Genomic DNA, 23,983 nt, shown 5'->3' on the forward strand with positions numbered 1-23,983 from the left:
GCTGATGTATCTCAGAAACAATGTCTCATGCAGCACAACCAGGGGACTCTTCTGGTTGGCAACAGACTCCAAAGAATGCCTGTCTATTGCTGCAAAAGATAATGACCAAATACTTCATTGGCTTTTAAATATCATAAAATTCAAGTCCCTGATGGGAAAACAAAGGTTTCACAAAAGTAGTAACATGATATATCTGCAAACAGTTTCTGAATGGGGACAGCATTTCTCTGCTGCCCACGTGAACGTGATCCTTTGGACACTAAAATGGCATGAAACGGGGATCGGAACGGAGTTTGTTTTGAGAGTGATCTGTTAGGCGAGGGGTATTATCAGCTTTTAAAAATGATGTTGAATGCTCAGGTGCAAATCATCTCCGGGCCCAGATCTTCACTTCAGCATGGCTCTGTGTTCTCCTCTGGCTATGTGAGACGAGAACTCATAGCGATCGTGGCTTCGATAGCCACACATGTTACACTCAAAAGGGTCACGAAAGCCGTGGCAACCCATGTGAATAGTGAACATCACGTAATCCAGGAAGAGGACTCGACAGTGGTCACACCGGTACACATCCATCACCTCCCCTTCTTTGTTGATCACTTTGATGGAGTCTCTTGGGCAGATGGGTGGGGGCTTGAGGAGTTCGTAAGAGCGGGGCACCTCCTTCAGAAGTGGCATCCCATTGCGGGCCCGAGGAGGGACCACATGGTTTTGCTGGTAGATGTGATTCTGGCGTTCCTCGTGGTTGCTGTCAGTGTCCGTGGAGTCGTGGCCACTGTTGTTGGGGGAGAGGCCTCTTTCAGAAGGCAGGCTCTTCTCTGGCAGCTGGACGTTCTTCTTTTCCAGGTCCTGGGGGGCACCATTCGGCATCTCGGCGCGGGTGAGGGCTATGGGATACATGCTGCTGATAACCGGGACCATCTCTGAGGTGGGAGCAGGCGGTGTCTGGACCAAGGGGCGCAGGGCTTCGGCCCCAAGATAGCTGATGGCGTTATTGATGGCCTGGTCCATCATTCGGGTCTGGATCATCTCACTCTCTTTCTCATACATATAGCTGGGATTATAGCTGACGTCAAAGCAGTGGCGCTTCTCACCTAGAACAAGGGAAAGAAAGAGTGACAAAAGGAACAACACAAAGGCAGAGAGTTTGTAAAATTATTTTCTGGAGTCCTTGAAAAGTGAGGAAGGACAAGTGGCCTGCTCAAGAACACTCAGCCCAGGCAGAATGGTCCCACACGGGTGCTGAAGTCTCAGGGGACAGTGAGTGACAGCACATGTTTGGACGGTCAAAATAACTGAAACCAGCAGGCAAAAGGGAGAGTCAGAGGTGTCACTAAGTTGAGGCTACAATGTGAGTTGTTTCCACTGCTCATGTCAGAAGGGAACCCTGGAGAAAAGAAGCATGAGAATACTAGGAGGGGGCTTAAGAGGGGGCGAGGCAGCTGCCAGTACGCAGGAGCATGGGGACCTCTGCACTTCTATTGTTCATGAACTCTGAAGACACGGTCAATCCCCGAACTCTTAGTTTGCTTGTTCTTTTCTGCTTGTAATACTAGGGAGCCGGGGGCCGGAAGTGCTGCAAAAAGTGGGGATGCTCTGGCCTCGGCAGCTTTTTAAATAGCTGCAGAGGCAGAAAAAATAGCCCCCAAAACTCCAACTTACCATTCCCCAAACACGTCAGTTATCAGACTGACTGAGATTTAAATAAAAGAGCTGCAAATGTAGAGAGTTGTAGAAAGGCTTTCTTGATGAAAGATCATGATGATCTTTGGCCTCTTCATAAAGTGTTTTATCCTTATTTTGCTTGAAAAGATGTATCATTGATACGTATGTGATCACTAGGACTTATCTCACACTTAACTGAAAAATTAACTTGTGGTCACCCTCTCCTACTTCTCATGTCAAACTGCTGAGAAATTTTGAAAACAGAGTTTAGCCACCTTCAGGGCGTGTGGGTGTTGTGTGTTAGAAAACAGAGGCTCTCTGGCCACAGGGAAGGCAGGAGCGGGATCTTCGGTAATGGCAGATGTGCTCAATGGTGAGTGGCTGGCAGAGGCAAGAGAAAGTGGGGAAGATGTGTCAAGGGCTGGAGGTGAGGCGAACATTATTGCTGATGCTTTTTCATTCCGTAGACGTTGGATTCTGAGAGATTTGCTCAACCATATCCTCTCTTCCCTAACATTTCCTAGGCATGTTGTGGTTCCAGAACGTGTCACTGCCATACAGTAAAGGCTTCAGGGAAGACAAAACACAAGAAAACAAAAAGGATTGGAAGAACCAGTTTCTGTTCTTGAGGTATCTCCAACCTAGGGGGAGAGAAATAAGACTTGGCTACATGGAATTGGAGAAAAATAAATGTTAAAAGTTGAGAAAGGGCTGCCTTGCTCTATGGAAGCTTTGGATTTTATTTTAAATGCCATGTTTGAGGTGTGTAAGCAGGGTGGGTAACGTGTCCTCTGTAAAAAGAATTAAAAGGGAAGAGCAGGGTGGTTTGTAAATATACAAACTGTATATTTAAGTGTTATGGGAACGCAAAAAATTCAGGAGTACTTGTGGAAGGGAGAGCATTCTTGGAAAACCTAAATTTTGAGAAGGGTCTTGATGAACCGGTAGGATTTAGATTTTCAGAGAGGTAGAAGAGACATTCTAACTGAGGGATGAGCATGAACCAAGACAGACACGTGGGACCATCCAAGACATGGGCAGGGAGGAGTAAGAGAGTCTGGTTAGAGCAATATCAAGAAGTGTGGAAGAAAGTATTTCTCAAACTTCACTTATTCCTCCACTTTCTGCAATATTCATACCCCAGGGTGGTGTGGTGGTTGAGAGCATGAACTCTGGAGTCAGATGGTGTGGATTTGATCCTGCCTCATCATGACTAGTTGTGTGACCTTGGGTAAGTTACTTAACCTGTCTATGGCTCCATGTCCTCACGTAAAACGGGGGTAATAATTGTACCTACCTCAATTGGTAAGCGCTTAGAACAGTGCCTGGCACATAGAAAGCACTTGGTAAATGTTAGGGGTTTTAATTTGGTTTGAATCAGCTCGCATTTCCTTTCTTTTTTTGCTAAAGAAATTTGTTTTTTAAGGAAACTTTATATCACTAACATAAACAGAAAACCAGAATCACTTGCCACAAATAGAAGGTAACTATGAAAAATAAAGACAACGAAGCACAGCAATTTATTAAAGTCTGATCAGATACTGTAAGTACCTGGAGACAAAGATCCCCTCTCTCTTTGCTAAAAATAGAGATTACCAAGGGTGTGATTAGTGTTGAAGACAATTAACATCTAATTACGTCTAAATCTTTCTCCTTGGTATAATCAGGAAGATTGAAAGAGAACTAAAAAGAAAATAACTTTCTTGCCATGTGGATCAAGGTTTTCAAATGCTCTGTGAGCCTCTTGGCACTTTGCCTCCAACATTTTAGGAGATACCGAAAAAAGATAACACATGGTGGGACCAAATGATGGGCATTCTGAATAACCAACCGTAGGGTTTAGATTTGGACAAACGGCAAACCTCTACAAACTGCATTGAGCAAGAGATGCCTGTGATCAAAATGTTATTTTCAGGATATTAATGTAACAGCAATGTGTAAGATGGACCAGAACAGTGAGAAATTGGAGACAAAAAGATCTGCTAAAAGATCTAATCTAATCAGATGGATTTGTCCTGTATCCCCACTACCTTAAGGCCAACCTGACAGTTTCCAGACAAACACCTGAGAGAAAAAATATGCACAGAAAATCACCGTACCTTGGCAACTCAATAAAAAGGAACAGAAACGTAGACCTTTGCCAAAGTAATCAACGGTTCTTCTTTTCAACTGCCAGATTGGATAAGTCTCTGATTAGAGCTGTTCGGAAGAACGAGACTGAGAACATGAAAGCTGTCTAAAGTCACAAATATTCATTCCCCTGAAAGTGACACAGAAATGATGAACTTTGGTTTCCTGGCCTTTTCAAGGTTACTGATGATTTTCCAGTGTGGTTGGCTCTACTCAGTTCCCCAAATACCAGGGGTCCCTGGAAATCTTTTTATCTTTTCGTCTAACAGAGAGGCTCCAGAAAGTTTCCGAGGTGGGGCAGGCACATCACAAACTCTGCTTTTATCTTTTCTCCCAAGAGTTGGTTTTACTTAACTAGGCCTACAATTTCATAATCTATACCACCTGCAGCACATGTCAGAAAACAGCTGAGTGCTGAAGTTGTAAGAGGCAAAACAATAAGAGGAAAATCAACCCCTGGATGAGTGGAAATATGTGACTGAGTTCTGTGGTTAACACAGACCATTGTTCATTGTTAAGAAGATGGGAGAGCCTCAGATCTTCACGTGCACGCAACCTGCACTCATCAGATCCCCTCATCTCCGAGTTACGGTAACTTGATTAGTGCAGATGATTATCAGTCACCTGTAGACACGATGACTCAATGTGTATGAAACTCAGAAGGGGTGAGCTACAGTAATTGAAAAGCCAACAGCTCACGTTTCTTTAGTAATACACTCATAAAAAAGGTTAGTCAGACCACAAGAGTGTAACTGCTCCCAAACCTGCACAGAGCTTCTAGTCAAAATCGTACCACACACGTTGGAGTGCTTAATGAGAGAAGCTTCGGGTTGAATTAGAGGTTTTCTTCCAATGATGATACAAATGGCAACAACAAGTCCTAAGTTTAGAAACCAAGCCTACTTGGTTGGGCCGTTCCCTACCTGTGATCCCTTTTAAAGGTGTCAATCCCTACCATCTAGGCTTTGGTAACTCTGAACTGAGCAACTGCCTGACCTGAATTGCTGCCATGTGGTGAGGGCATTTGGTTGTTGGCTTCTAAGTGCCAACTTGAAAGTACAGAATCATAGCCTAAAGCTAAAAGGGACCTTAGCTGAGCATGTGGATTTAGACCTCTGCCTTCGGGATGGAGGGACAAGATCCACTACTCCAACCTGTTTACTTCTCTACTTCACAGTACCGAGCACTGTGCCTTATATGTAATACTAAGAAGAATAGCTACTACTTACTGAGCCACTACTATATACCCAGTGCTGTCCTAGGTACTTTGCATATTATCTCATTTTACCTAAGATGAATTATCATCTCTTAGTCAGATGAAGGACCTAAAGCACAAACGAGTTGATTAACTTGCTCAGGTTGCTCGGCTGGTAAATGGAGAACCAGGATGTGATCCAAGGGCCCATAGACCTCAGTATATGTTTGAGCATTAACTGCTGTTTCCTGGCTGCTACCTCGCCCATGGCTGCACAGCCCCACCACTAGCAATGACTTCAGATTCTCTGCTGGGATGGTTCCCATAGGCAGTAGAAAAGCAACTATCCTTTGTTCCATATGGACCAGTAGCATGCATTCAAGAAATATCTATGATGAACAGAGTGGTCAGAATGTCCATAAAGTGCTTAACAGAGTACTGGCACATGTAAGCACTCAATAAGTGGTAGATCTATTACTATTTTGTTATTATTGTTGTTATTTGCCTCACACCATGTTAAGTGTTTTGAAGAATACAAACTTAATTGCAATCCAGGAGGAGATGTAGTATGTACACAATTTCATTACAAGTTAGTATCCTTAATACTATGTGGTGGAACAAAGTATACAGTAGCCAAGAGAGTGGAGAGAGAAAAATACGGACCATGTCTCAAATATGCCACCTAACATGGGACAAATATTAATCTATTCTTTCCTCTAAAGTCTCTTTGAAATCTGAGGTGGTAGTAGAGACAGTTACACACATCACAAAAAGCAGACTGTTAAACTCGCCTTGAGTGCAGAGGGAGAACAGAGAAGAGAGAGAATTCAGGCAAGTATGGGAATGTAGACCACGTGGAGGTTTAGGGGGCAGATGGGAGGGAGGGCATTCCAGACAGTAAGCGTGGAAGGAAGGATTACAAAGAAGTGGGAGTAGTTCATTACCTCTGAATTAAAAGATTAGTCGGCTGAAATGATACATTTAGAAAAGATAACTTAGAGACAGATTGTGAAAGACTCAGAACGCCTGGGTGGTTTGGATTTTATTCTGATGGGGAGCCATTGAAAGATTTTTTGAAGAGGAGGAGAAATGATTTGAACATTAGAAAGATAACAATTCTGATGTTACAGTCATCGTGATGGGGTAATGTGAAATACTGGGGTTTTCTTTAAGCCTTTAAGTTTCTTCAAGTCACTTAACTGTATCTGCTGATGCCTTCATACAATTTCCCAAGTGTATCATCGATTACTCGTACTCCAAGCACATATCCTCCCCCCAAAAAGGGCAGGTAAGTAGGGTAAATGGAATATCTGATGATGATGATGGCTATGATCTCGATCTAAATGAGACTGGAGTGGCTAACACCTCTTCCAGGAGGAGGAAGGCAGAGGGTAGGAAGCCACAGAACGAGAAGCAGGAAGGAGGAGAGAGAACAGAGAGAGCCATGGGGGTGGCAGTGAGGAAAACTGAGCTGGAAACCATGTTTTGTTGCTGCAGAAGCCTTTGTCCTCTGTGAGTCACCGTGAAGTGCTATTTGGTTGTCATCTGCCCTGATGGAGTCACCACAGATCTTTTCTCAAGAAAACACACCCTCAAGAGAGAACGACTGCCCTTCTTCAAGGCTTTTTCTTCCACCAGCTTTCAATGACTAGACCCTTCCCTTTCCAAAGCCCCTGTGTAGCACACATGACATGCACTGCTCTGGGTGACTTTCTGGGGGAGGAAGGCCTTGGACTGCAGCACTTTATAGACCCGGGCTCTGGCCCTGCTCTGTCACCTACTAGCTGCATCTCTCCATCTTTCCCTTCCCCCTTCCCTCCTTAGTAAAAGAACTTCACGGGGTGGTTCCTAATATCCCTTCAAGCTCAAAAACGTTATGACTTTTGATGCTTATAGGATTAGGGCTTTTGGCCCTTTGGGAAGGGATGGGAGAAGATACTTTTTGCTTTTAGAAACAGGTATTAAAACTGCTTCCTGTTGCTCTGTTAACCAAAGCAGACAATTTCACATTAGTTACTTCACAGGGAGAACCGACAGTGTTTGCTGAAGTGTCAAAACCTCACAACATGTTTACCGGTGGGTGAGTGAGATCTTTTTTCATGTTCTTTTCAATATGAAAACTTCCTTTAATAAAGTAATACATGAAATTTTAAAAAATAGGGAGATGCTATGGTAACCACTTTGGTCTGAATAACACATCTGTTTTTGGAGAAAGAATGAAAATCAGAAAAAGAAATATGCAGAAATGTAGTCATTTTCCTCCTCCCTTCAGGAGAGAAATCTGGCCTCTATTTTGAGCCAAGTATTTGAAGATGGCCTAGTTAGAAGCACAGTCAAGCAAGTTTGTAACAGGAGAATAAGATTCAGAAAAAAGACAATCCCTAAAGGGCTTAGGTGCTGAAAGCAAGGTCTTCTTGTCCTTTGGAAAGAACAACTAAAAAGAATTATTTTGATGACGTAAAGATGCTGATTTCTAATGAATGTGTGTCAGTTTATTTCCTATTTTATAGAAAGTGATTCAAAATTTCTTGGAGAACTAGGAAAAAAGTGATTTCATTTTTCTCCTACTTGGGTAATTTAATTTACTCTTACCCTTCAATAGAGGCATGTTTTTGTGTTTCTAAATGCATTTAGACTTAATCCAATCCATCCCTCTTCCTCAGTTCATCTCTAATGGATGAAAAATGCTATCTACTGGTAATTATCTCAAGCCTGTTAGGAAAGTAACAGGCTGACCTGATGGTATAATTTCACCTTTACCCTCGTAGTTCAAGAGGTCAGGGAAGCCAAGCTGTGCAACTGTCAACAAGGATTAAAGGGAGTGACTCATTCTTCCTTCACACTTTACCCATTGCCATTTCCCTGGCAGCTGAATCTTTTCAGAAAATGATGCCTTGGAGAGGAAATACAGGAGAGAGAAGAGAAGGAGGGAAGACATTAGCCCCATATGTTTTATATCACTTCATCCCATATACTGCACAGTGTCATAATGTTCCTTTATTTTCCCCTTGATATTACTATTTTCTATCAAAAGGTGGATTCAGTTAAATGATGGAAGGGGTTTCTCTTATTTTTAAAAAAATCTCTTAAGGTTCAGGGAATAAGCTAATGCTAGAGGATTAGAACAGCGCTCAGGAACAAGAGTATCACGTATATGGCAGGAGCTCTGTAACCATTTGCATGATAAATGAACGGACGAAAGAGCAAATGAAAAAGTAGTAATGTACTAAGTAAAATATATAAATGTTGAACTAATGCAGCTGTTTTATAGATTCTCAGATTAAATGACATCTTCCTAAAAAAAAAACTCCTAAATTATATATTATGGTTTATAACAGAAAATAACATACCATATCTGTACAACCTTGAGAAAAAAGTTATCTGAAGTTATACATATGGGTTTATACACAAAAAGTGGTGCTCATTATTGCTGCCTTTTATAATTCATCTTGCAGACTTACAGAATGGTAGAGCTGCGAGGGACCTTCTCGATCACTTCATCACCTGTTCAGTCTACTCATTTCACAGGTGAGTAAACAGAGGCCCAGAAAGGTTACGTGATTTGTCTAAACATACACAGTTAAGAAATGACTGAACTGGAATCACAACCTCAGTCTTTTGGCTTCTAATCCAGTGCTCTTCCTACTGCACTTTACCACAATTTATATATAAAAAAAAAAATTCCCCCAGCTATTCAGGGCCCCGAAGTCCTGAAGTTGCTACCTCAGCTTAAATCAAGAGCTAACTCTACTGGGTTTCCTGATTCCATCTCAGAGAGAACACGATGGTTCAGAAGATGACAGAAATCAGTACCTACAAGATCAGCACCTCTCCTGAGTCTGGAAATGGAAGAGTGAAAATCCTCTGGTTACAATGGTAATAAACAAATGGAATGGATCCCTTATGCAATAAGCAAAATGGCATGGACTTGGACATGTGAAACATGTGTTTTTAAACCCATGAAGATACCAAAGCAACTTTTATCTTATTAAGTAGGGCTTTATCTCAAGGATAGGTTTAGGGCAACTATGTGAACTAAGTACCTTCTCTCACATTTTAGTTCTCTTAGACCAACATGCATTGACCATAACTGGATTGAAATTAAGTCACTTTACATTTTTTTTCTTGCCCATTTCTCCCCATGTTCCTCCCCACCCGTATCAGCTGCAGCCATTTCTACAGTCAAAACACTCCCCAAATTAAATTATACTCATGGCATAGAATAACAATCCAAGCTTCCTTTTGTACGCCAGCCAGAACCTCTTCACATAAGTACAGCTCAAAAGAGGTATGAGCAATGTTTTAAGATAATGTCTTGGAATCACAATTGGTCCACTGTGCCTAAACCCCATATGGAAGTCACTACACGCCCCCTGACATTTCTCACCAAGGAGAGGGAAGATGGTAAAGAGGAGAGGGTCTCTCTGAAATGAAATTCACCAACTTTAGTCTGACACAGTTTATTCTTAAAGTGACTAAAAGAATACAATAACTTCTCAGTCAAACAACATACAATAAATAAGTATAAATACCAAGCTAGGAGGACAGGAATAAAGACACAGACGTAGAGAATGGACTTGAGGACATGGGGAGGGGGAAGGGTAAGCTGGGACGAAGTGAGAGAGTGGCATGGACTTATAAATACTACCGAATGTAAAATAGATAGCTAGTGGGAAGCAGCTGCATAGCACAGGGAGATCAGCTTGGTGCTTTGTGACCACCTAGAGGGGTGGGATAGGGAGGGTGGAAGGGAGATGCAAGAGGGAGGAGATATGGGGATATATGTATATGTATAGCTGATTCACTTTGTTATAAAGCAGAAACTAACACATGATTGTAAAGCAATTATTGTCTAATAAAGATGTTAAAAAAAAAAAAACCAAGCTAGGTAGCTGTGAAATATATGGGTTCTTTCAATATATCTCTATAATTCACATAAAATTAAAAAACTAATTAGACCAGAATTTTAAAATTACCTAAACCAGAATAAAATTTAACCAGATTTAAAAGCCAGGCAGGCACTTGATATCTGTAAAAGCTACTGAAAAGAATAAACACAAAAGGATTGAAGTAAGAAATCAACAGCAGCAGCAAGTAGTTTTGGAAAAACAGACTGACAGGTTTCTAAAATATTATTGGTGTTGAGGGAGGTCTATTTTCGTGTGATAACTATTTTTGTTCAATATCACGGACTTTCAATTTATAGCAAAATCAATACATTAAATTCAGCTGCCTACTTCACAAATACAAATCTATTTTAAATATCATAGTCACATTTATGTAAACATCTGGGAGAATTCAACACAATATTTCTGCCATTTGGCAGTCCTAACACTTTAATGGACATAATTATTTCTTAGCCATCTCATTCTTGCTATATTTTTTGACAATGTGAAAACCAATGGTATAAAAATTAACTCCAGTAAGACAAATGATTAAATCAAACCTTGTTATTTAAATCTATGTATTCCCAACCACTTTCTCTTAAAACCAATTCTCAATCAAATTCAAGAAAATATGGCAATACATTTTAGAGCATGAAAAAAGTTTGAGCATGATAAGGGAACCAAGTTGTAAAACATAGTTGCAAAAGACTACAAAAATGCTATCTTGAACATCTTACTGGTATCAATTGCACAAACTCTCTCATGGAACATATGTCATTCGGAATAAAGAGGAAGGAACAGCATTTTTAACACCAACTTCATTTAAGAAATTGGATACCAAATAATCCCATCTTCAGTAGTTAAGATTCTTTAGTTAAAATATTTTATCATTTGCTCTGGTTACCAAAATGAATCCTGAAGAATAGAAGCTGTACAATGGAAAATCAATTACCTTATTTTAACAGACATTAAACTAGGAAGGGCCTGTGTAGTAAGCATCCTATGTTATCTCATTCAAACTATCTGCTAACAACAGCAGGAAAAAGGGTTGTATGCTTACCAATGAATTTCTGAGGCATTGAGCTTTTTCGCTTTGCCACATTGCTTGCTAATCTGTCCAGAACGAGAGCTCTTTCACTTCCCATCTCTGCTTTGATGTGTCTCGCCTCCACACTTGCTGGTTTGGAAAAATGAAAAAAGAAGAGGGAAAAGAACACGTTGATAAATGGAGAGAAAAAGAAATAAACTGGAAGGAAAAGTGTCAGAGGTCTGATGCAAACTCTGTTGTTACCTGCTATTACTGCTCAGATTCTTGCCTGGGGTACCTGCTGTGGTCAGTGAAGCCAACACCAGGGCACATTCAAATCTTGCAGTCTTATGCCGACATGGGAAAGCCCGACCCATCCCCAACCAGTACCTTCATTAGCAAGAGGAAGTATTAAATAAACAGCCTGGACGTGGTTGGTTGCAAAAAGATAGATAGATGGAGATCTTCTAACCCCCGATCAGCCTTCTTTCTGATTCTGAGTAACTGCATGTGACACCTGCAGACTGATATAATTCTTCTTAACAACTTTGAAAAAAAAAAAGGACGGTGCCCCAGATTTACTGCTATGTTTATGTTAATAGCACTTTTGAAAATAGATACACTTACCCAGACAGCAAGAAATCTACTCAGTGATTTGTGTATTGAAATTCTGAGTGGTTTTTTCTTTTTCTTTTTCTTTTTTTTCCAGCATGCTCCTTTCAGTTCCTATCTTTTAAATTATATTTTTCTGGTCTCTGCATTATCTGTTTCATATGCTCTTCACATTTCAAAACTGTCTCAGTTAAAATTTCCCTGAGCAACACTTCTGTCTTGAAATTAAAGAACAATTTGTATAATGCATCTTTATTATATTTCTAATGAAAAATGTGAATAGAAACTGCCTAAGAATATGGTCCAATTGTCAATCCACAAATAGACCTTTAAGTGGTATAGGTCTGTTGTTCTCAGACCTGCCTGAACATTAGAATCACCTGAAGAGCATAGAAGACACACATGCCCAGGACCCCCTTCAGATCAATTAAATCAGGATCTCTGGTGTAGGGGCCTAGGCAACAGCATTTTTAAAGCTCTCCAGATGATTTTTAAGATGCAGCAAGAATTGAGAACCGCTAGAAGAATATATAAATAGTGCCAACATTGAATCAACTAAATAGTAAATTGGAATAAATATAGTACAATTTAGCCTGGTACAGCAGGCAATACCCAATAAGAGTTTATGTCTGAAGTTCAAAGAGATACCAGCTGCTCTAAATACAAGGCTTTAAATGTTAACACATGATGCTAGCCAAAGCTAGGGATGAGTAAACTTTTTCTGTAAAGGGTCAGATAGATAGTAAGTATTTTAAACTTTGTGGGACACGTACAGTCTCTGTTCCATATTCTTTGGTTCTTCCTTGACCTTTAAAAATGTAAAAACCCCTGTGCACAAATAGGCCGCTGGCTACATTTGGCCTGAGGGTCATAGTTTTGCTCACCCTTGCCCTAAGCAAACATGTTGTGACGCTACAAACATTTCCCTCTGTTTTATCATAAGCATTTCAGGGTGTCCAAGCTAAAATGAAGTATCTGTACATTCCTAATGTCTCTAAGGAAGAAGAAATTGAAATCAGCTTAAGTGACTAGAGTAAAAAGCAAGTGATGATTTTTACAGAATGGATTTTTTTCCCCCCAAATACATACACAGATTTAGGAATTGTCAGTGCTCATACTGTAGCTGAAGAGTTTGCTGTGTGAGAGATTCTAATATACAGAAATAATGTCACAAGTTCCATGGTCTCTCAGATATTCAGTATCATAAATTGACATGCCCAGAGAGAAGAAGACTGGCCATCTCTGCAGTAAATGAAGGACAAAGAAAGACTTCAAGGAAGGGACTTCCCTGATGGCACACTGGTTAAGAATCCACCTGCCAATGCAGGGGACACGGGTTCGAGCCCTGGTCCAGGAAGATCCCACATGCTGTGGAGCAAGTAAGCCCGTGCGCCACAACTACTGAGCCTGCCCTCTAGAGCCCAGAAGCCACAACTACTGAGCCCACGTGCCACAACTACTGAAGCCCGTGCACCTAGAGCCCGTGCTCCGCAACAAGAGAAGCCACCACAATGAGAAGCCACCGCAATGAGAAGCCCGCGCACTGCAAGGAAGAGTAGCCCCCACTAGCCACAACTAGAGAAAGCTCATGAGCAGCAACGAAGACCCAACGCAGCCAAAAATAAATAAATAAATAAATAAATAAATAAATAAATAAATAGAAAGAAAGACCTCAAGGGCAAGACTGTCAAGTATGGCCAGGGTGAGAGACCAAAGCCAAATCAGAAAGAGAGAATTCAAAGTATTAAATATTTTTCATTTTATTACTGGCATGGTTTTGGTTCTGTTTTTTTAAAACTCCTTGCCAGTCATTACACAATAAATTATAAAGCTCAGGGTTTTAAAAATTCAAGAATAATGGCTCCAAAAATGAATAAGAGAAGAGAATGATGCCAATGACCATATTTACTAGACTTTGTGAGTTTCTTATCAAAAGTAATTCTATGCTCTAAAGAAATAAATCCCAGCCTCCAGTTTAAGCTATAACAACACTATTTGTGTAAATGAAAACAATAAGGGTCCGAATAAGGGAACTGGGCAGCTTTGGGGCTAGTGGTAAAGCACTGCGACTTTAGCTGACCGATCGTTGTAAATAACGGGCACTTTAGTGACAGAACACTGCTGTTGAGTGAAGTGGGTTAAATTCTGTCCAGCACAGGGATAGGTTTAAATGACCAAACAGGAAACTATTATACATATTATTTCCTTTCACACAAACCACCACCAGATGTGGCACTACCCAGAGCCCCAAGAGCAGAGAGATGAAAGACAAAGGTCTGGGATTTGAAATAAGTTCCTGAGGCTGTTAGGAGGCTTTTTCTTAGAAGCATCAGAGAGGCAGCTAAGTTTGTGCTTTGACTAGGAAAATTCATTCTGGTTCCAGCAACTCTGAGAGGATTAAAGCCAGGTAAGGTCCTCCCCCACCCCCATGCCCGCCCCATGTATTTATTATCAAAAAAGATTTATAGTAAAACAAGAATGAAAAACAGTACTTTGGGAATTTTTAACTTTATCCCCATTTTACCACTACTCTTATTTAGTCTTTTAGTTACTCCTCTAACGGCCCCATCATTACCCAGAGATCTGTCTGTCACTCCCAGTACTTACCGCAAGCGTTATGCTGCCAGTTTAGTTTTTCCATTTGGCTCTCAGCATCTCCCTACATTTTACCAAAGTCACCATCAATTACCACAACCATCTTTCTGAGGACACATACTCTATATACTCTATATTTGGAAGGAGGCTAAAGCGGGGATACACTGACCTAAATAACATAATGGGGGCATGTCACTAAATGGCAACCTTCAGAGATAACATCATCTTTTATCCCTGGTTACTCACCAAGCTTGTCATGACAGTCATTTCTAGGTAAATCTTACTCTGGAAATCAGTGACCAAATGCCTGACATTTAAAAAGATAAAATTCTCGAGTGTTTACGGAGAGACTGATAATTTGAGGCAAGGGTGGAGACCTTCCCATATTCCACAACCCTGGTTGGATTGAAAGGAATCCTCTGAAACTACTAATCTAGAGGGCTGCCATCTACCCACACCCACCTACAGGGTCATTCACTCAAAGTATCAGCTCCAAGATCCCAATCCTCACTGTACATGTGAACACACTCTAGAGATTAAGTTCATCTTTACTGAGTTAACTGTGTTTTCTAATTGGCAAGTTAGGCAAAGGCTAAAGTTTCAACTGACTATGGTATACTCTCATTTTCTTTCCCAAACTCTCAGTCTTGTGCCTTGCAGTTGTTGGACAGCTGCTGTACTAAACGAACACCCTTTAAAACACAAAGAAATGCTTTGGAGTCAAGCCAATCTCTTTGGGATTACAAGGAGTTTAGGCAGGACACTGAAAGGGGGAAAAGAAAAAAGAGGACTTGGCGTTTGGTCCTCTGCTTCAACTTTAAGACCCAACTGTCTATTTATACAAAGAGTCTAGACTTGTTATCTTGCCACATCACATCTCAGAATGTAAGTGGAGGGCAACAAGTTTGGCAAGATAGTAAGGGAACAAGATAATGGGTTTAAATGACGAAATAGGAAATCCGTTCCTGGGTGGTGTTTGGCAGTTTAGTGTTGCAAGGGGTGGGTGTGGGGAATATGGGACGGTGGCAAGGGACAGTTTGCACACTTGGTTCATGAGTGAGCATAGTGGGAGGAGGACTATAATTCGGGGTCAATTCCCCTTCATGTTACTTGCCTACTGGTATATAGTGGATATACCCATTTTCATTAGCAAAATGATTTTAATGACATGTTGAAAAAATAAATAATAGAACTCATACGAAGTCAAAATTACAGAATAGGTTACTACCTTTAATCTCTGCAAAAATGTTAATAGTTTGTCTGGGTTTTAGTTAACTGTTTGCATGGTGCCATTTCTATTTCAAAGTGATTGCAGATTTAACTGTATAATTCGTTGTGTTTTTGTTTTTGTTCAAAATCCTTCATTAGATCTTGAAGTGTTAAATGGATCTCAAATAAGAGGCATTTCTTCCTGTCTCTTCTATGGTGTGGTCAGTCAGTAACTGATGGAGAGTGGAACAAAGGGGTGTTATTATGCAATAAGAATTGTCTAACAAGAGACTGCTATCAAAGAGCAAGGCAGGTTCTAACAAAAAAGTTACATAAAACTGTTGCCTTTTTGAGCAAGTAGAATGAATACTACTTGTTGAGTTAGTATTGATTTTCTAATAATCTGTTGGGAAAACAGACGTTTAAAACATTTTAAGCCTTTTCTTTGGACTGCTATTTGGTAAAAATATAAATTTATTCTGAAACTCTCATGCTTGTATTATCTCAACCGCAACAGTGAGAATGAAGATAAAAGGTTTTGACTCCTAGATTCATAAATAAACATAATTATTCAATTAGTTTAAAACTCTTGTTATTACTAGAACTCATTGTCATACAAAAATATGTCCCACTCCAAGTATTCATAATTTGTGTGAAATGAGGCTAAATGAATCTCTATACCAGCTGTTAGTCCCTTTCTGGAATAAGGATCAAGCTAATGAGAAAATGAAATCTGTGATTGTCTATATTCATTCTTCTTTTCATGTATACTCCATTAAGACAGAATTAGAGTATCTTGATGATGTCTGGTATAGAAACTTGGACTGAAGTGACACTATCACATGTATCTCTATTAGACCTTCATATTAACAGATCAAGTACCCGGTCCCTTGTTGGACCGTGAATACTTTAAGGGTAGGGGCTTAACCTTCACTCATCTTTATAAACAGCTCTGACACACAGCCCGGCACGTGAGAATCCAACGCATGCTATCTGAACAAAAGAAAATGATTAGCAAGGCCAGAAGTCCTGTTGCCCAACACGACCTTCTTTTGCAGATCGGTCTCCAGTCCAAGGCCTTTTCATTTGTTCTGCTTCCGTAAAGGCCTGCTTCCTGACTGGGGCAGGTTTGTCCCAAGGCTTGGCTCTCACTCTAGGCTGCACTTCAATTTACAATAAGCCCTTGATGCATAAGTGCCACATCCACAGTGCAGCATCATCACTTTAAAAGCTAGGGATGGGGCTTCCCTGGTGGCGCAGTGGTTAAGAATCCGCCTGCCAATGCAGGGGACACGGGTTCGAGCCCTGGTCTGGGAAGATCCCACATGCCGTGGAGCAACTAAGCCCATGCGCCACAACTACTGAGCCTGTGCTCTAGAGCCCGTGAGCCACAACTACTAAGCCCACATGCCACAACTACTGAAGGCTGCAAACCTAGAGCCCGTGCTCTGCAACAGGAGAAGCCACCGCAATGAGAAGCCCACGCACCGCAACAAGGAGTGGTCCCCACTCGCTGCAACTAGAGAAAGCCCGGGCACAGCAACGAAGACCCAACGCAGCCAAAAACAAATAAATAAAATTAATAAATTTAAAAATAAATAAATAAAATAAAAGCTAGGGAGGTACCACTGGTGACATTATATTGGTCAGGCTCAGAATGGAACACTATGTCCAGACTGGGACTCCCAATTTTAAGAAGGAAACAGAAATGGAAACCACGTAGGGAGCTGTGGCAATAATTAAAGGATTGGCTTGTGTTTGAGTAAACATTCTTTATATTTTGGATTTCAGGAAAAATCATGAGAATTATTTGAAATATCAAAGATAGACAGGACATGCAGTATTTATTATATTTGATTAAGCTGTGACTTTATACATTTTCCCACCTGAAACCACCATAACAACATATTTGTTTTTTAAAAAAATCCAAAGTTGCTGACTTAGTTAACCCTTTATTTTTTTGCTGAGACTTAAAGTGTGTTGCATGGATCCATCAAACCAGCCTATGAAATGCAAATTAACTCAACCTCTGTATTTCAGTATTTCCTGAATCACCTTATACCACTGAAGATAGTGAAAACATTTCTTTTGATACTTTTCTAATATGAAATTCCTAAAAAAGGTCATGGGGATGGGAAGTAAGGTGGTAACCTTACTTCAAAATCAGTAATTTTGAACTTACTGTTCATAGAGGATATTTTACTCAATTTTTTCCCCTACTTCCAGGACAATCAAGACATATATGCATACGTATGTGCCTATTAGTATGTGTGTTACTCTACTTTTGCTAACTAGATAATACATAACCTTTAAAATATATATAGCTAATTAAGCCATTTTTCCAAAAGTGGGAAAAAACCCAAATGTCCATTAACTGATAAATGGATAGATAAAATGCAATGAATCCATATAATGGAATATTATTGAGCCATAAAAAGGAATTAAGTACTACCATGTGGATGAACCCTGAAAACATTATGCTGAGTGAAAGAAGGCAGACATAAAAGGCTACACATTATATGATTCTATTCACATGACATGTTCAGAATAGGCAAATCCACAGAGACAGAAAGTAGATTAATGGTTGCCGGGGGCTGGAGAGAGGGGGAACAGGAGTGACTGCTAATAGGTACAGGGCTCATTTTGGGAGTGACAAAAATGTTATGAAATTAGAGTGGTGATGGTTGCATAACTTTGTGAATATGTTAAAACCTACTGAATTGTACGCTTTAAAAGGGTGAGTTAAATGGTATGTGAATTATGTCCCAATATGTCTTTGAAAATAAAAAAAATAGCTAATCATGAAAACAACAAAAGTTCTAGTGATTTTTAAGTAAGTCACTGAATTTTTGATGAGTCTCAATATCCTCACCTCTAAAATGAACAGGTGATAGGGAGGGTGGGAGGGAGGCACAAGACAGAGGGGATATGGGGATATATGTATACATATAGCTGATTCACTTTGTTATACAGCAGAAATTAACACAACATAGTAAAGCAATTATACTCCAATAAAGATGTCAAAAAATAAAATAAAATAAAATGAACAGGTGGGATTAGATGCTCTCTTTAATCCTTCTTGCTTTAAATATCAATGATTCTATTTGGAATATAATAGATTTTCATAACTTGAGAATTTCTCACAGTAAGAGCTTTGTCTATTGTCTGAAACATGGAACGTCAAGTAAAGATGCCCAGGTATTGCCTGACTAACCTTAAGCATGTTGCTTTAAGACGTCAAAACCCAAGTTTTAGGTGCCTTTTTTTTTTTTTAAGAGTAAACATTTCTTTTTAGAAATAAGGAGGAAATCCAACTCCTTGATAAAACTAAAGATGCCATCAGGATAAAAAGCAGAAGCAGTGCAAACCAACAGAATTCAGTTGGCCAGCTCCTAACGCCATAAAATAGGCTTTATCTAAAACAAAAGTTTCCTCTCACTCAAAACGGGTACAGTTAAACTACTCATGATTTGCACTCCATTTTTCCTGAGTTTCATATTATTTCTGTCACTTTTTGGTAATCTTTCTGTTTTAGAAAGTTCAAACTATTCAATTGCAACTACTGCTGTCAAACACCAAATCCCACGAGGATTTCTACCTACTCTAAATAAGCAACTGGTTCAAGTAAACAAATAAAAATATCAGGCAATCCAAGCTGCAGAACCAGGCTGATGGTCAACTATATGGGTCAAAGGACAACTGCAGAGATGTGACACAAAAAAGTTTCAGGTTATTTCAACTCAAGAATGAAAGGAAATAAAACCACAACTGATACATGGAAAGACATCCAGTGTTTCAACCAATTGTCACTAGGCACGTAATTCAAAACACTGAATAAAATATGAAATTTCCAGAACCAAATACAAGCATCACAATAAATCATATGAGTTGACAAGTACATGATTTGAGGGCCTTGTGCAAAGAAAATCCTTTTGGTTTTAATGGACTCTGCCCTAGCCACCCCTCACACTGCCTCTACCCTCAATCTTTACCATTTCAGTTAATGGCAACTGCATTCTTCATCACATCCCACATCAATCTGTTAAGAAATCCTGTTGGTTCTATCTTTAAACTATACTGTATAGAGTTAAAACACTTTGTACCACCTCTACCATTACCAAGACACAACTTTCTCTTGCCTGAATTATTGCAATGGCCTTCTAACTGGACTCCCCAATTTCTAATCTTGTCCCAAATACAACCTATTCTCAGTAGCAAGTAGAGTGATTTTTTTTTCAAATGAGAAGTCCAATCATGTCACCTCTCTGTTCAAAATCTTCTGAAGATTTTTAATTTCAGGGCCTTTGCACTTGCTATTTCCAAGTTATCTGCAGGGCTCTCTCCTCATGCTTTTAAGTCTGTTAAAATGTCAGCTCCTTGATGTTTTTCCTGATTTACCATCAGCCCCCAGTAGCTGCTTTATATTTCTCAATAGCAAGTACTACCTTCTACTGTTTAAGGTACTTATTCTCTTTGTTTCTAGTCTGTCTTTCCCTATGAAAATATGAACTCCAGGAGGGCAGGATTTTTTGTATTTTTGTCTACTATTGTATCCTACCACCTAGAACAGCAGATGCTCACTAAATATGTGCAGAACGGGTGTTGCATGAACTCACCAGTCTCAGCCAGGTCAGTGCTCTGAAGAAATGTACGGCAGCGCTCCTTGTGCTCCTCAAGGGAACTTCTCTGCTTGTAACTCCTTCCGCAAAACTCACATTTATAGGGTTTCTCAACTATAAGGAGAGCACAAGGGGTACTCAGTGACCCTCAGGGGTTATAGAACAAATGGTGTATTGGGGCCCTGTGAAAGCTGTCCACTAGGAATGAGACTGCTGAGAGAAGCCAGAGTATTTGGATACTTGTGCACTTACAATTACTTTTAAATTTAGTAAACTGAAATAAGGTTATGGCCTACAATTGACTATCATGTTAGAGTATTCTTTGAAAGGATAGGGTCCTTTCAGAAATGAAAGGATTTGGATTTAATGACTATCATGGAGCATAGTGTTTTGGCTCCCGATCCAATCTTGTTTCTTCAGGAAAAAAATAAAAATAGGAACTTTTTATTTTTCAGGGAGGTCAGTGTGGTTTAAGAATGAAGTAGGAAGAGATCCCATATTCTGTGACATCCAGCTGGCTGTAAGTAAAGAATGCTGCAGTTTGTGGGAGTTAGCCATTCAGTCTTTTCAGAGCATTGACATATTTTGATAAATGTAGCTTCTCCTTGCTCAGTGGCTATAGCAAAGTCTGGGCTCAATCAATAAAAACTGACCTAACCAACTGAGGATAGTTTTTGTTTTCTTTTTTTAAATTTATTTATTTATTTATTTTTGGCTGTGTTGCGTCTTCATTGCTGTGCACGGGCTTTCTCTAATTGCGGTGAGCGGGGGCTACTCTTTGTTGTGGTGCGCGGGCTTCTCATTGTGGTGGCTTCTCTTGTTGCGGAGCACAGGCTCTATGCAAGCGGGCTTCAGCAGTTGCAGCACGTGGGCTCAGCAGTTGTGGCTCACGGGCTCTAGAGCACAGGCTCAGTAGTTGTGGCGCATGGGCTTAGTTGGTCCGCGGCATGTGGGATCTTCCTGGACCAGGGCTCGAACCCGTGTTCCCTGCATTGGCAGGCGGATTCTCAACCACTGTGCCACCAGGGAAGCCCCTGAGGATAGTTTTGAATAAGAGAAATAAGAAGGAATTGCAAAAATGACTTCATCTTAACTTCTAAGATAAAGCAAAAGTTTCCTCAAAAGTTCATCCATACAATTCAGGCCACCTTTAACCTCCTAACTCCTCCAAATGAGTTATTTTTTAAATTATGTAAGTAATAACTTCAATTCTGTGTGCGGGGCTAGCCTTTCTGACTTGTCGATAAAATGTACCCCATGAATTTTTCAGTTTTAGGGACTGAGATTTTTTAATTTTCTAATCCTCCTCGGTTTAAAACAGAGCCTTTGGGACTTAAAGCACTAAAAGATCCTTATGGAATCCCAAGTTAAAATAAATGCAGCTCTGTTAGGGCTAAGAATGTTAAGTTTCTGCATAAATTGGGGTCCTCTAGAATCTGTCTTAAAAATGACTATTATTGTTGGATCTTACTTGGAAAAAGCAACAGAAAAGAACTACTCTAATTTTTTGGACCAAACTCAGTTGTAATTCATTACTTTGAACAATGAGCTGTAAAAGAAACCCTTCTTTTGCCATTTATGATCTCTCATGGTGGGTTTCGTTGGGGCTGATTTGTTTAATCCTTAGTCTCTGAATTGTGACTAGTTGTGGGTTTGGGGCTGGGTTTTAGTCAAAGCAGAATGTGGATTGACATAAAAACAAAGCTTTTTTTTTCTTCAATTAAAATTTTGTCAGATAACATCAAGAACATGAGGTCCCAAATTTGAAAATAAACTCAGTTTTATTTTTCTAGGAGGGAACTTCTAAATGTTGAAAAAAAATGTATCTTCCGTGGTTAAAATAAGGAGCGAAAACATCAAGACAGAACATAGCTTTTTATGAATTCTTACTGCTGCTCATCTTTTAGAGATTAAAAATAAATAGGCTGATGAAGAAGAAAGTTGGGTTTAAGAAATTTAGCTCATATATACCTAAAACTAATACTATGTTATATTGTCAATTATATCTCAAGGCAAAAAAAAAAAAGAAATTTAGACCAGAACGGCCCAAACTCCCCAATTTAGCCCAGACTAGCCAAAACTAACCCCCAACAATGAGTCATACCCAGTTTACAGTTTTACATAATTTACAAACAGTACATCATTTGCTTTATCCAGACTTTTGAATGAAAAGTATGTGTGTATATTTTTAGGAAAATAATCTTTTAATAAAGTTTACCATAAAAATACTGATGGCTATAATTTTTTTTGCAAAAATTAAAGAAGCATTTTTATAGGGCAGGCTCTTCCTGTCTGACTGTGATGTTCTCTAGGGGTGCAAAGATGGTACGGAGATGATCAACCCCATTGAGCCAGACGGAGAGCAATTAATGCCTTAATGGAAGTGTAATTAGCCCTAGAGGTCTCTGCTGTTGTAACCCTTCAGAACCGGAGTGACAGATTAAAACCTCCATACTTAACTCTTTCTAGTTTCCGCAATGGGCACTGAGGAACACACATTTACTAGATATGGGATGCTCATTGCTCTCACTTACCAGAATGTGTCCTAAGATGACCTGTGAGTGCATCTCTTCTCTGGCATGCGTAGTTGCAGAGGTGACACTTAAAAGGTTTTTCCCCTGTGTGCAGTTTAATGTGGCGGAGGAGGTTACCTTTCTGAGTAAAAGATGCCCCACACTGATTACACTGGAATGGGCGTTCACCTTTAAAAAGGACAAAAAAGAGATTTCTGATCACCCAGCAAGTGGCGAAACATATGCACAGATTAGATGCCTATGGCAAAAGCTCATTTTTTAGATAGTTTCTGTTCATATTGGGATCAGATGGGAGCTGTATTTCAAGGCAAGCCTAAGACTTACTTATGGAATCTTCCCTCCAGAAGAGAAAAAGCACTCACCTGGCAAGGCTACTTGAGGTATCTTGTCTTGGATCAGAGCAAAAAAATAAGAGTAGCTTTAGAAGTGCTTTCTAGATTTAAGCTTTTACATTACTTAGCATTCCTTTTGAATGTAATCTCAATCTGTAAAAAGAGTCACAGACTGAAGTCCTAATAAGGTATAGAGAGCCAGAAATGTTTTTTTTCTTTAATTCAAGAAATGCTTTTTAAAGTCGTCATATCCCATGTCAGATGAAATCTATTGGGCTCAGTGGGAGTGTTATGTTTGTATGCATTTCTATTGACTGCCTTTTTGTTGTCTGAAAATAAATTTTTTTAAATTGTTAATAAAAGCTATGTCCTTTCATCTACCAAATTTGAACCCAATACAATAAGGAGATCTGCTTTTTTAAAAGTTATGCAAAAATATATGAAAGACGCTTAAAAAGCGTAGCACACAATTTAACTCCCACTTACTAACTGAAGAAAAATATGTGGCTGACCTAGAACACTGTGCTCTCTACAGTCTTCTTTTATTCATAGCATTTGCACTATGTTTGCCAAATGCACCATGAAGCAGGAATAAAAATCACTGGGTAGATGGAAATACAGAGAGGGAGAGATACATCAGAATTATAGGAAAAATCAATGAAAGTAATCAAAAGTAAGTCCTAAATTCCACCACTTCTTTTCTCACGTGGTTGAATTAGGACAGTTTTCAGAACAATGGATAAAGGAGACTATTTACCAGTATGGCTCCGCTTATGAACCATTAAGACGTTGAAGCTAATGCAGGATAATCCACACACATCGCAGTTCATCTTGCCACTGGTTGGCCTGCTACTATCATACGAGACAACGTGTCTCTCCAGCTTAATGTTTTCATATTCATTATATTCTCTTGAATAGCTGTAAGGAATTTCAGGCTCTTCTGCATTTCCCAAGGGTTCTGGCTTTAAAACATTCTCATCCCCTTCACTGTATTCATCTTTCACTTTCATTGAATCATCTGCAGGGAGGAAAATGCAAGAAATGAACAATGATTGTTTTTGGAGCTATCAAAGCAGCTCAAAGAGCAGAGACCCACAACTGACAATTAAATACCAAATGAAGCTAACAATATTGTACATCCACAAAACAAGAAAATACCATTAGGATGATCACTCATTATTT

The 23,983-nt window shown here is 39.7% G+C and overlaps 1 protein-coding gene across 1 annotated transcript in view; it reads right to left on the reverse strand.

Annotated features, from left to right (window-relative positions):
* Window positions 1-387: 387 nt before the first annotated feature.
* The window catches only part of IKZF3 (IKAROS family zinc finger 3), a 59,646-nt gene continuing 36,050 nt past the window's right edge, over window positions 388-23,983 (reverse strand). Inside the window, exons 3-4 of the mRNA XM_068530178.1 lie at window positions 10,934-11,050; window positions 388-1,091 (exon numbers count right to left, since the gene is read on the reverse strand). Of these exons, the coding sequence (XP_068386279.1) occupies window positions 388-1,091; window positions 10,934-11,018 (789 nt within the window). The 5' untranslated portion in view covers window positions 11,019-11,050. The remainder of the gene's footprint in view (window positions 1,092-10,933; window positions 11,051-23,983) is intronic.

Source organism: Eschrichtius robustus, chromosome 20 (assembly GCF_028021215.1).
Source record: "Eschrichtius robustus isolate mEscRob2 chromosome 20, mEscRob2.pri, whole genome shotgun sequence".
Classification (NCBI taxonomy): domain Eukaryota; kingdom Metazoa; phylum Chordata; class Mammalia; order Artiodactyla; family Eschrichtiidae; genus Eschrichtius; species Eschrichtius robustus.